We start from the raw sequence: 13,123 nt of genomic DNA, 5'->3' as shown, positions 1-13,123 counted from the left end.
CAATTAACTGAAGTAATAGAGTTTTAGCTGAAGTTGCTTTTTATTATCTTCCCCTGCTAGAAGAACGTATGTTCATCAGAGCTGGAAAGAGTCAGCAAAGTGCATGTAAGTTACTACAAACTGATCATCAGCTCAAGCCACCATTTGGTTCCACCAGGTCATGGTACTAATTCAGTAACTCTGTAAAAGTTAATTTTCAGAGTTAGGAGATGGTGTGTGAAGGGAAGTTAACGAGATGAAGAAAGATGTAGGGAGCTGAGGAGATGATCAGTGTTGAAGTTGAAGGCTCTGTATGTGTTAATGGGAAGTTATAGTGAGGTGGCAAATGCCAGATGGAAGACAGCAGATGACAGCAGTCACAGGGAGTAGCCTGGCTTCTTGTGGAGTTGTGTGGAAATGTCAGGAAACTGGTACATTTTTGTGTGGTTTAGAGTTCTAACTCAGTCTTCTGATACGGTTTCAGTAGTATGTAAGATGCAAAGCCCATCCCCTCAGTGGGGGACAGAGAATGAGCAGTTCTAATGTTGTTATCATCTCTGAGGGGAAGGTGAAAACTGAGATCCACCAGCACTGTCCAGTGCTGTCCCTGTGAACCCTGATAACGGCCAATGGCAGAAATGTCCATGGGGTGATTCTCTCCCAGACCCCAGGGGATGGCAGAGGGGGAGAACATGGACGGGTTGGCAGATGGAGTCCTTTAGCTGCTGTCCCCTTCTCACAGCAGCCCTCTCATGTTCTGGCTGTAATTGAGCCAGGGAATATTAGATTACACGGAAGTTTTCCAGCAGCTTCTCAGAGTGCTCAGTTGGTGGTGTTTAAAAACTAGCAAGTTTGAGATCATGTCCTGGAAGTACTCAACACTTGGATCTCATCTTCTGTGCTGGCTTCCTGGGAATTTTATTAAGCTGCTAGAAATGAGGTTTTGTGCTTGTAAGATTTCCTGTAATTGTCTCCTGGAAGAATGGATGTGAATGGATCTCCACAAATTGAGGTCACTCAGTCCACTTGCAGAGCAGTGCAAACCTTTTGCTGGCAGTTGTACTGTGATGTGTTTTAGCAGGTTGAAAGCTCATTTAAGACACTTTCTAGCTGTATCTTTATATATGCATTATCTGTGTGGGGCTGGGAGAGGAGGTGTAGGTGAAGAGCAGAGGGTCCAAGTGGAGCAGACATCAGGTTATTGCAGAATTTTGGGCTGGTGCCCCTTGGTTTTTATGTGATGAAGCAGCTCTTTGTTGGTCACTGTCTCATGGTGGGGTTCCTTCTCCTCTCCCCACTGCTATTAAACGTGACCTCTGGGTTATTTATCAGTGCTTCTCCCATGGCACAGTGTGCACGTGACAAGCCTGGGAGATGCTGGGCAGCAGGAGTTTCCACTTGGTGCTCTGTTGCAAACACTGGGGGTTTGGCTGGTTAAATATTTACAGTGGTGTTGTCCCCAGGTGCCACTTCACTGGAGCAGATGTTTGTGCTGCTTGGCTTCAGACCAGCGTTAGCTTGTGGTGGCTCTTTGCTCCTCCACCAAGCCAAACCCTCAGTCTTGTCAGCTGGTGTGAAACCATGGGTTTCCTTCTGCTGGGAAATGTAAACCCAGCCTTGTGTCCCTGTGGAATACAGGTGTGGACATTGCTGAGGTCTGAACCCTCTACAGACTTCTAAGGCTTGGGCAAAGTCAGGGTTTCTGGAGCATCTGCTTGGATTCACAAGTGCAAAGCAATTGTGTAGAAAACCCAACTGGAAGTGGCATCAGTTCCTTATTGTTGTAAAAGCCTCTGTTATTGGGGTGGAGGTGCTGCAGTTGAGATGAAAACTTTTGGATTGCAGAAGCTACCATGGGTAGAAAACAAAACCAGCCATGATGTGGGAAGAAGCAAAACAAAGAATTTATCAATATCATGTCTCCAGGAGGTGTGAGAGGATTTTGCTGGAGAACTGAGCTTAAGTTGTTCTTAAATGGTTTTTATTTGCAGTAAATGCTGAAACTGAACCAGGAACTGATTCCCAGCATGTGAGGAGAAGCTGAACTGTAAAATGTGCTTTACTTTGTAATAACATCAAGAATTAACCATGCAGCTCGTCTTGATGGATGGAAACATGAATGGATCAAGTGTTTCCAACTGTCATTCAGCAAATTGTGCTGCTTGGAAATTCTGATTCAAGCTAATGTTCCAATAATATTTAATTTATAATTCATTTATGTGTTTAAGTGCATCCAGATCCTTCCTTCCGATTCATACTTTCTTATTTTGACAGTAAAAAGAATTCTAACTCTTATCACTGATGAAGCTTCCAGTTGAATTAAATTCTATTAAATTAAGGAGTTTTATTTGAATTAATAATGCTTCTTTGGTGAAGTCCAGACCTTTGTAGGGCTTCCTATTGCTGTGTCTCCTGCTTGCATTGGTGTGCTGGAGCATGGCAACACAGATAAGGACAGTAAATGTAAATACCTCCAGTGAAAAGCTGTGGTGGAGTGGAATTTGTTTGAAGCATATGTGGGACTTGGTTGCTTTGTTAGCTCCAAAAAAAAAAAAAAATTCCCTGCTGAAGGACTGAGGGTGTTTCTCTCTGGGCAGAGCTTTATTCGGAATGTTTTGTTAGGAAATCTTTTGAAGTGCCCAGAGAATTTCAACAAAATGGCTGCTTTCCTCGGGTTTGTTCCTATCTGGATATCAACAGGCTCGCTGCCCTCGGCTCCAGGCAATCCGCCTCGGCTCCGACATGTAAAATTTAATAGGAGGCTGCTGTAAGTGAGATCTGCTGTTTCAGCTTTCACCAGACACGTTTGGAGGAGAACGTGTTGGCTCTTCCTTGCTCTCTGTCCATCCCTGGCTGCTTTCTGTAGGAAAATTCATCTCTGTAAACAGAAAGCAGCCTTAGCAGGAGTGTGCTCTCGCAGCCTCGGGAATAATCCCGCCTGAGCAGCAGCAGAGCCTGTTCGTAACTAATCTGTGTGGTGTCAGTGGTAGGAAATAATCCTGTGTGCCAAACGAGGAGGCTGAACAGAGCCCCTGCCTTCCCAGTGCTGTGTAACCCAAGATTTGGACATTCCATTAGTTTTTACAGCATGAGTTTCCAGAGTGATGGCTGAAGGTTGGTGGAAAGCTGGAGTGGAACTGGTGTTGAAATAAATAGCACTTTATTTTGGTGGTGTTTTAACCCTCTGTGCCTGAGGTACAGGGCACAGCTCTCACCAGGGTGGATGCTGTGGTTCACTCCTCCAGCCCTGCTCTGGAATAACTGTGAGGGACATGTGTGCAGTCCTTGGTGGTGTGCCTGGTCTTAGACTGGAGCAATCCTTCATGTCAGAACTTTGGGCATTTGTTTTTTACTCTGATCTGCCCTTTAGTTGCCTTCCTCCCAGTCTTCTGTGCTCATTCAGCCCAGATTGTATCCCTGTTCAGGGATGAGCAAGGGCAGGGCTGTGTTAATTCTTGCCTTCTGTATCTGGGAAGCAGCCAGGGGAGGTTTGAATGCTACATCTGGGATGTGGCAGGCAGTGAAAGCAGGCAGCCCAGCTATTTCTGGTGGGAGCTTGTCATGCTGCTGGCGTTTCCTTTCTTTTTTAAAATGTTCAACCAACAGTGCTGGAGGAAGCTGGAGCCCAGCAAGCCAGGAGAAGGTGCTAGTACACAGAGTCAACAGTATAATCCTAAATAATGTCCAGTTTTGTACCCTCACCTCGCAGTGCTGGGCTACCTGGGGGCTCTGACCGAGGGGAACTTTGAGAAAGCTGCAGTGCCTGTGTGTTGGGAAAATGGAGAAGCCACAGATGAAACCCTCTTGTCCTTTCCAGCCACATTTTGGGGAGTGGTATTTGCTGGATCAGCCTTGTTCTGCTTAATAATCACTGTAGACTGTTGGAGTTTCTTATCAATGGACTGTAATTTTTCCTTCAGTGCAGGGGAAACCTTCTGTCTTTTTAAAGTCAGCCAGAGACCACTATCTCAGCTGCCTCTTAGCCTATTAAGTGATTAACAGGTATTCCCAGAAGCCTTAATAAGTGGCCAAGTGGGCTGCTGTAGTAGAAGATAGGACAAGACTTTGGGCTGATTTTAATTAAAGCTCTCTCAGTGCTTGAGAAATGAAGAAAATTGTGTTTCCCCGTACATCTGGCAGATTTCTGGGCTGAGTGAAGACTCCTGATATTGAAGGGCTGTGTGCTTTGCTATCTGAAATTCATAACTGGAGAATTACAGGGGCTGGTATCATAACCAAGATAATCTAGAGATAAGATTGGTTTATTTACTAAGGTATATTTTTATCTTTGATTAAATTGCTCCAGGAATTGTGTCTAAGTGAGCTTTTAAGAACTCCTTTAAAGTACTCCTACATAGTACAGCCAGAGTTAGAGAAAAGGTTGTGGAGATCCTCATACAAAAACATAACCTGAAAAGATCAGACACTAAACCCCTCAAGAGGCTGATGGATGAACCTTTGGGTGAAGGAGACCCTTAAATTCTCATAGAGCTTCTTGTTGGCAGGACTGACTTGAAAGAGTTGAGGTCCTTGCTCCCCTCTGCAGGGCTGGATGAGGCAGGGATGCTGGTGTTGCTGCAGGGAAGAGCTTGGCTCCCTGTCACCTGGGAGACTGGTTCAAGTATGGACCAGAACCACACTGTGACCACACAATACCCATTTCTGCTACCTCCTGCCCCATATTGTGTGGATCTGCTGTCCCAGCTGTTCATGGGGTTCCATCAGGGATCTGGTCAAGCCTTTCTATAGCTGGAAAAAAATTCTTAGTTTGACCTTAAACAATCTGGCATTAATAAGAGTCAGAACACACTGTAGAAGGAGAGGAGTGTCACTTTTTATAGTATAAACCACAAGACCGATTCTTTCTGCTTATTACACTGTCACCCAAGGGCTTTATTTCAGTGAAGGTTTTGTTGGTGGTGGTGGTGAAAGAGGCTGTCCTGCTTTCCCCTTGTGCTAATGCAGCTGTTTGTGTGGTCAGGCAATCAAATAGATTGGAGAACTGATTCCATGAAAAAAACAACGTAAAGGAAAAGAGAAGATCAGTTTCTGAGCCATTATTTGCAGCATAAAATGGCTGTAGGTTATGGGCTGGTGAGGGCAGGATGCAGGGGTAGGGTGGCATCGCTGCTGTGGGTGACAGCATTGGCTTTTGGCAGCATCAGGTTGTGGCTGTAGCTCCAGGGCTCAGGAAATCACATTGCTGGTTTATGTCCTACTTTTCAACAGCTTCAGAGCGTCCATTGAACGTTGGCCCTGAGGCAAACTTCCATTTTGGTGTCAAATGGCAAAGTACACACAGCCACTCTCAGGGCCCCCCTTCGCCTCCTTTGCATGTAAATGGTCCTAAAACTGAGCCCAGAGAGTGGATTTGGAGAGCTAAAACACAGTTCTGGGGTGTAACAGAAGCCATATGGTCTGGTGTGTTTCTCATATAATCAAACTCTTGGCTGATGGTTCAGATTTAGTTGGAATAAAAACTTGTACACGAGTGAAAATCAGCTCTTATGTTCCACCTTCCTTCTGACCTTTCTAGACTATTTATTTCCTTAGCTTTCTTTCCTCAGCTGTCCTGAGTTTTTTCTGGATTTGATGGTGCTTCAGGAACTTCTGAGGTCTTCCAAGGACTTTGTCCTCTTACACTGGCAGCCAGTTGTGTTCTGGGATGGTTTTCAACCCAAGTGTTTTGATGGTCAGGACTGAATTATTCTTGCTCTGCAAGTAGTGTGGAGATTGTGACAAAAATGGATATGATGGGTAGAAATCAGCCCTTCCTGCATTTTACAGACATCTTGGAATTGCATTGTGTGGGCATGCTGGATGTGGAGATGTTGGGACTGTGGTAGGTGCAATTAGTCTGATCCTTAAATCTTCAACCAAATTATCATTTTATATGGATTTGGATTTATATATGTATATGTGCTTGGATTTTTAGAGTTGGGTTTGGGTTTCCCTTTAAATTTGTCTGTGAAGTCCAGCTATTTCCCAGTCCATGCCAGTAAACATGTATTGTCTGAACAGATGATGTTATCAGACACCCTGGTTTTCCCTTTGCCTATTCAAAGCTCTGCCTGGTGTTCTCACTCTGGCTTGGTTACTCAGTTATTGATTGTTTTTTTCTTCTTTCTCCAGAATCCAGCGACTATCACTCGAATACTGCTTAGCCATTTCAACTGGGATAAGGAGAAGCTGATGGAGAGGTAAGCAGCTGCAGAGCTGGAAAAAATGCTTGCTCCTGGATCAAGTGAGGATGGATGAATGCACAGTGTGTGGCAGGAGAATCTTTTGTGTAAGCTCTAAATGTTCTCCCTTTCCCAGCTAAGGGTGACTCGTGACTCATTGTTTTAATGTTATTGATGCCTGGTTAGATTTAAAGTTGTGGAAGTTATGTTGCTATTGGAAAGAGGGATTTCCAGTTTGAACATGCACAGGCTTTGGGCAGGCTTTGGAAAAGAGCAAGCAGGAACAGGTTCTTGTTATCTAGCAACTGTTTTGGATTTGGGTTTAGCTGCTCATGCCTGTCATGCTGGCATGTGTATTCCTGACATGTTGATTTGCTGCTCTGGCCAAGGCTAAATAGTTCCTGGCTGATAATGGTCCTGCCTTGTCTTCATCTCCACAGCTCCAGGTTTTCTTTAGGGTGTGTAAATAATGGCTTGAATTTTGCCTCTCCCTCCCCCTCAGAGCAGAGTGTTTTATGGTTATTTCCCATCTTTGATTCCTAGCTCTTGGAATGCTGCTTGATAAAGGTACTTCTCAGTTTGTTGTTACACAGTGGAGACCAAATCCAGCTGCATTTGGTTCATTCCAATGCCAGTGTTGGTGTTGAAGAGAGTTGAGGGAGCTAGAGAATTTAAATTACTTTAGAAACTGGGAGGAGGATTAATCTGGACCAAAAGGAGCAGTAAAAGCTGTACAGGGACTTGTGCTGGTCTTACTTGGTGTGGAGTGACCAGTGGGTGTGGAGGGCCTGCTAGGATCATTAGTCTGACTTTTCCCTTAATTACCATTTCCTTTGCCTGATAATCAGGGTATGGGAAGATGAGATGTGCTTGGTAAGCCAGGAGCAGTTGCTGGTGCTCCTATGAATTGATAAATGTCTCTTCACTGACCCTGGGGCTGAGCCCCTGTAGTTTGGTACTTTGTCACCCAGGGAAAGAGAAGCAAAGGTTTTCACACTGTTAGTAATTATTTTAGAGTATAAATATTTGTGCTCTCCTTGGCTAATGGATTTAGGACATCATTAGTGCCCTTTGTGTAATGTTTTTGGTTAGTGATGGTGCTCAGGTATCTCTTCTATTTTGTTTAACCTAGTTTTGTGGTGTTTTTTCTGAAGTGATTGTAATTTTTTACAGCTTTCTAGTCCTTATTTTCCTGAGATTGACCTCTTTTAGTAAATGTTGGAAGTCTGAAAACTTTGTGTTACAAATATATCCACTATTTAACTACAGCTGTTAAGAATTCTGATTCAGTACCTGCTCTGCAACATGTCTGCTCACTTGGTATTTGAGTTTCTTGGGCTGGTTCTCCTGGCTGGGGTAAAGTTCACTCCTTGCCTGGGAGATACCTCTACACGAGTGCACTGAAAAGCCATCCCTTTGTACAGCAGGTTTTGTCCCTTGTTGTTGAAAGCTTGTTTAGGACTGCCATCAATTTAAAAATAAAAAATTGGGCTGTGGTTTTGTTTTTGTTTTTTTTTCTCTCAAGGGAGGTGCCAGCCAGGTCAGTGTGAGGTATTATTGTTAAGGCTTTTACAGTTTAAGTACATGTTATATTTACAAATCCACAGGTAAACATATTCATTAAATACTTAACTCAGCAGGATTACCCCTGTGAATAATAGAATACATGACTTGCTTAGGCAGACCTGTTGTACACTGGTCCCAGTTTTGGTGCTTATTGATGTCCTGTTGTGTGAGAAAAACACCAGAACAGGATCTCTCCAGTGCCTGGTGCTGCCTTCTGACACTTCTGCACCAAATAACTTCCATGAAATCTCCTGGAGTGCTCAGCTGTGTTAAAGCAGGAGTAGGAGGCTGAGTGCAGGCTCTTGCTGTTCAAGAGGGCTTGGTCATTGCTGTGGTGATAGGTGAGGATTAAGGGAAAAAAACCCCCAAAATATACATTTTGCTGGAAAGTTCCTGTTGTTTGATGGTGTATTTGCAGTTCCTAATCAGTGCCTGTTTTCTCTTAGCTCATGGTGAGTCAGCACGACCTCCCAGCAGCCTTATCAGACCTGGCCTGGAGGAAGGCACTTCAACCAAGTGGCTTCTCTTTTTTTGATAAGTGGGGAGGTCTGAGCTTGTGACATGAACATTTCTCTGTTTTCCCACTTTTTTTTAGTGTTGTTTTGGCTGTTTTTAATGAGCAGGTTGTTACTGTCTGTGCCAGCTTTGTCATGGAGTAATTACACAGTGCTGGTGTTCAGAGGGCAGATGTGCTACAGATATTTATTCCACTTACAGTAAAGTAATAACAGCCACAATTTAAAAACTGCCCTGTCCCACTGGTGAAACTCTTAATTGTTTGTGTGCAAAAGCAAAATTGGAGGTTTGGGGTGGGTTTGTTTGTAGGATGGAAGTGATGAGTGGAGGAAATACTAGTTCAGCCTCTGATATGCTGCATGTGTTCAGGAGAATAAAGATGTCAAATATTATTTTCCTGGGTCTTGCAGGTGTGATTCATAGGGATAGGAGAGCACCAGGTGCAGAATGACCACATCACCTCAGAACCAAGTGAAGAAAGTGCTTTAGCTTGAACCTTACCTTTTATTACCTTCCAATTTTGCTATGGCTGATGGTGTCCTCCCCTGAGGGGAGTTTGGGGGATGAACCTCTGTGATGAAGAGGTTAAAATGCAGCTCTCCTGCTTTAGGTGCCTTCTCCTGGTCATTTTGTTAAGAGAAAAGGGTCTCAGCATGTCTCCAAGGCCCAATTTAACCCCTGCAGGCACAGCCAGAGATCCAGCAGTCCCCTGTAGCTGCTTCTCTTGGTGGCTACATGTCCCTGCTCCCTCTGAGCAGAGCAGGGATGTCAGGAATGACCACATTGCCTCTTCTCCAGAACCTGGCTGCCTGCTTTCCCTGGAACAAATAAATACTTTCCACTCTTCAGCAGAGGCCGAACAGGTGAAAAATGGTGCATGGCAGCAGTTTTGATGTGGAGATATCTTTTACTGTGTGTGTTTTGATGTACTGACACTCACAAATGCTCTTCCATGGAAGTAAATATCCCAAAATGTGTACTAGAAGCAATTTTTTTTCAGTGAAAAGGCTTTTTATCTTTGATACTCCCATGGGTAGGATTTGATTATGTCTGGAAAATGGAGATTAGGCAGTTACAAACAGCAGGAGGGAATTTTGAGGAGATCAAGGGGCTGACAGCTTGATCCCTCTGCCAGAAAGACTTGGTGTTGTTACAGGTTTGGTCTTGGTAAGTAGAAACATTTGAAAATAATGGACAAACACTGGTTTGTCCATAGCAGAAAACTCCCCAACTTTGTGATGAAGCAAATGAACTTCGAAGAATTAATAGAGGAAATTCTCGTGCACCAGAAGAGCTGGAATTACTCAGTATCTGCATTTTGAAGGGAAAGCAGGACACAGGATCTAAAGGGCTGTTGAAGGTGCTGTGCTCCTCCCTAGGATGAAAATAAGGATGGAGGTACCAAGAACCAACCCTTTAATAGAGAGGATTTGAGGGAAAAACAGAATTCTTGGAGTTGTAAAGGAAGTGAGGAGGAATGCTGACATGGAGGAGAGCTGGAGCAATTCTTTGCAATGCATTAGGTGAGATTTGGAGGAGAAACCTAAGTGAAATTGTATGAGATCAAGGTCAGATCAGGACTGGGACTGCATGTGTTTTGGCCTTCTTGGCTTAAAGGAGGATGAGTGGAAATGGGAATTGGTGGTAAAGAAGGTTTGCTGGCCAAGGAATTTGGTGGATGTCACATGGAGCTCACCTGCTGTGGGAGGGAAGGGTGTTAGAGCTGCTGCCTGGGAATCCTTTGACCAGAGAACATGGGAAAGGCAAAGGGAGATCTTCCTGCATGGTTGATCTGTGGTGATGCTGGAAAAAAGTGGGGAAAAGGGATGGTAATTGGAATTAGGTGCTGTTCCTAACCTTGGAAGGAACTGCAAGAGTCTTCTGACTGAGCCCTTGGCATGTTTGCCTGAGGAGTGGTGGAGCAGTTGGACTTTGGAGTATCCATTGGAGCTGTGTGTTTTCAGTGAGAGATCCACTCTCTAAAAATGCAGTTTTCCTCTGCATTTTCTGGAGTTCTTACAGCCCAGTGGCTGCATGAGTATGAGTCTGAGAGACATACCTAAAAATAAATGTGGAAATTACTTAGAAACAAAATGCATGAAAAGAAAACAGCATGGAGAAGCAGGAGTACTATCCATAGGCATTTAAAGGGGATAGGTAATTCCAGGTGAAAAAAGTCAAGTTCCTGATGTGGATATTCACTCTTAAAACCAGCCCACCACTACAAAAACCTGGTATTTCCATAAGCATTTAGCTGGTCATGAGTATCAGGGTTCAAGTTGCATCATAGCATTTGTATACAAAACTATTTTCCTTGCAAACTTCACACCCAGCTGTGTTTCTGCTCTCCTCAGAGCATGTCCTGTGCTGCTCCTGCTGCCTCTAAGAGCAGTTGGAAGGCTGGAAAACTTTTGTGGATTTAATATTTATCCATGATTCTTAAGAAACAAATACTGCCTGTAATGGGACTGCACTGAATTCACTTGGTAAAATGTTATAAATATATAATTTTATATATTTAGATTTAAATATAACATATAAATCTCTAAATAAAATCCTCTAAGTAAACAAAAGAACTTGGTTGAGTAAAATCCTGAGCTAACATTGCAGAACAGTGGCAAAGCCTCGTGGATGCTGTGATGCCAGCATCACACTTCCTTCCAGATTCAGTGTCTTGAAATTTAAAATCCAGAATACATGATTTGCATTGAGAAACATATGAAACAGCAGGAAAATTGATATTTTTTCAATTATAAATCAAGCCTTGTTGGTAGGTAGAGCTGTAATGGAGCAGGGGAATGACATACTGGGTTTGGCTGGGGGATGTGTGCATGTGATGGGGCTGGTTAATTGTCTGGTTTAATTAGTTCTTTGCAGCTGCTGCGGGCTGGAGAAAGGTGTGTGGAGGATTCTGGGAAGAGGCTGAGCTTTCTGATAATGATTCTCTCCAGTTTGGTCCTCCTCTCCAAGGAAGAGCTTTTTATCAGTCTTTAAAGCAAACCAATATTCTTTTCCTTAAGGGAACAGGAAATAGAAAGGAAGTGATCTTTTTTTCACCCCCCCCAAGCAATTTTGCATCCTCCTTTCCAATAGGTACCTGATCTTTGGAAGCATTGTAAACATGGAACTGTATTTTTTAGGAAGCTGTTAAATTACCTCAGGTTGATTGAGGAGAAAAGACACTCAAATGGCTAAGGGTCAGAATATTAGGAAAAATGGAAGGCTTCACTTGAAAATAATTGAGCTTGAAGGCATCAGACCTGTGCTTTAGGAAGGTGCTCCAATGGCTGAACTGTGAACTCAGGTGTTCTTGCTCTAGTTTCCTGTCCTGGAATTCTAATGCAAAGCATTTGGGAGAGTCACAAATGACTTGAAATGCAGCTGAAGAATTGAAGGTGCCTGAATTTCAGGAGTGTGTAATTCAAGTGAGAGTCTCTGAAATTCTGTCATTGTCCAATATCTGTGTTGTGTTAGAGAAGGGTTTGTTGGAAGTAGTGGGTGTGTATGAGTTTTGAAATACAAAAAGCATCTTTGTCCACTTAACTGCTACATAGAATGGAAATATAATTTAAAAGATGGTTAAATTTTCATTCTGTCCTGTGTTGTGCAGGTACTTTGATGGCAACTTGGAGAAGCTCTTTGCAGAGTGTCACGTAATTAATCCAAGTAAAAAGTCGCGAACGCGCCAGATGAACACCAGATCATCAGCCCAGGACATGTCCTGTCAGATCTGCTATCTGAACTACCCAAACTCCGTGAGTACCCAGTGGCCTGTCAGTTTCTTGAGGTTGGGATTGAAGGTAGTTTGAGATGGTAGTTCATGTTTGGACTCAGGTGTTTTATTATTTCTTATCAGATAAACAGCCTCACAACCATGAGTTCAGCAGCGTTTCATTAACAAGGCATAAAATGTTTATCTTTTGTTACAAGGTCTTTTAAGACTAAACTATCCAATTAAGAAATGACACCTAGATTACTTTCCCTTTTAACACAGTAACTGATCCCTCAAAGCCTGCAATGTGGACTTTTCTGTCCAATTACAAAACATCACCCAAACCCATGAAGAAGAACAACCTGCGTCTGGCCTACAACCTCCATCTTGCTTCATATTTATTTCTATATTCTAAAACCCCAAACTCTGAGTTTTCCACCCTGTAATGTTACACACTTCTAACCAATTACACGCCCGTAATCTCAGTGCTATCAATCAATTTTGGAAATCTTCTCCACAGCCTCAGGTCAAATGTAGTGCTCTTTTGAGGGTCTGTACCTTTAAGCCCAGAAAGTTTAAAATTCTCAGCAAGCTCTCATACCTGAGCAGCAAGTCCCCAAATTTCCAACCTCAAACTTCATGTTTTCCTGCACACCACCTGTGAGGGTGCTGGGGCCCGGGCAGCGGTGTGGTAAGTTCAGGACAAAGCAAGCAGGTGATGTTTGCAAAGGTCTGATACCAAGTGAGGTGTACAGATAAAGGATGTGTGACATTAAAAATCTGTGAAAAGCATGATGGGCAAAGGGATTTACTTAAATAGACAAAGTAGCAAAGATCTTTTAAAAGCAAAATAGTCAAACTAGGAAGTCTAGAAAAAAGCAGTAGAAGTAAAATGTGGATATCTTTGGATCTTTATTATATTTGACAATACCCTCTTGGTCAGATATGAGGGTGTGTTACCCGGTGCTTGCTGGGGCCCTGCATCAGTGCCCTGGGTGATAGTGCTACTTCCTTTGGTCACTGTTGACTGTCAACATACCCTGCTCAGAGGTGCAGGCTCTGCTGGGGCTCCCTGGGGCAGGACATACTGTTGGGAGACCTGGGAGAAAAGGAGGTGAGTGGAAAAGCTCAAATAGGAGAGTTCATCAGCAGTCAAAGTGCTGATAGT

General features: G+C 43.5%; 1 protein-coding gene across 1 annotated transcript in view; it reads left to right on the top strand.

Annotated features, from left to right (window-relative positions):
- Positions 1 to 13,123, top strand: part of ARIH1 (ariadne RBR E3 ubiquitin protein ligase 1) — a 51,128-nt gene that overhangs the window by 16,546 nt on the left and 21,459 nt on the right. The window contains exons 2-3 of the mRNA XM_039722829.1: positions 6,112 to 6,179; positions 11,854 to 11,998. Of these exons, the coding sequence (XP_039578763.1) occupies positions 6,112 to 6,179; positions 11,854 to 11,998 (213 nt within the window). The remainder of the gene's footprint in view (positions 1 to 6,111; positions 6,180 to 11,853; positions 11,999 to 13,123) is intronic.

The sequence above is a fragment of the Passer montanus genome, unplaced genomic scaffold, assembly GCF_014805655.1.
Source record: "Passer montanus isolate IOZ18808 unplaced genomic scaffold, ASM1480565v1 scaffold5, whole genome shotgun sequence".
In the NCBI taxonomy this organism is placed as follows: domain Eukaryota; kingdom Metazoa; phylum Chordata; class Aves; order Passeriformes; family Passeridae; genus Passer; species Passer montanus.
The sequence above is the reverse complement of the archived record's forward strand: the minus strand, read 5'-3'. Positions and strand labels throughout refer to the sequence as shown.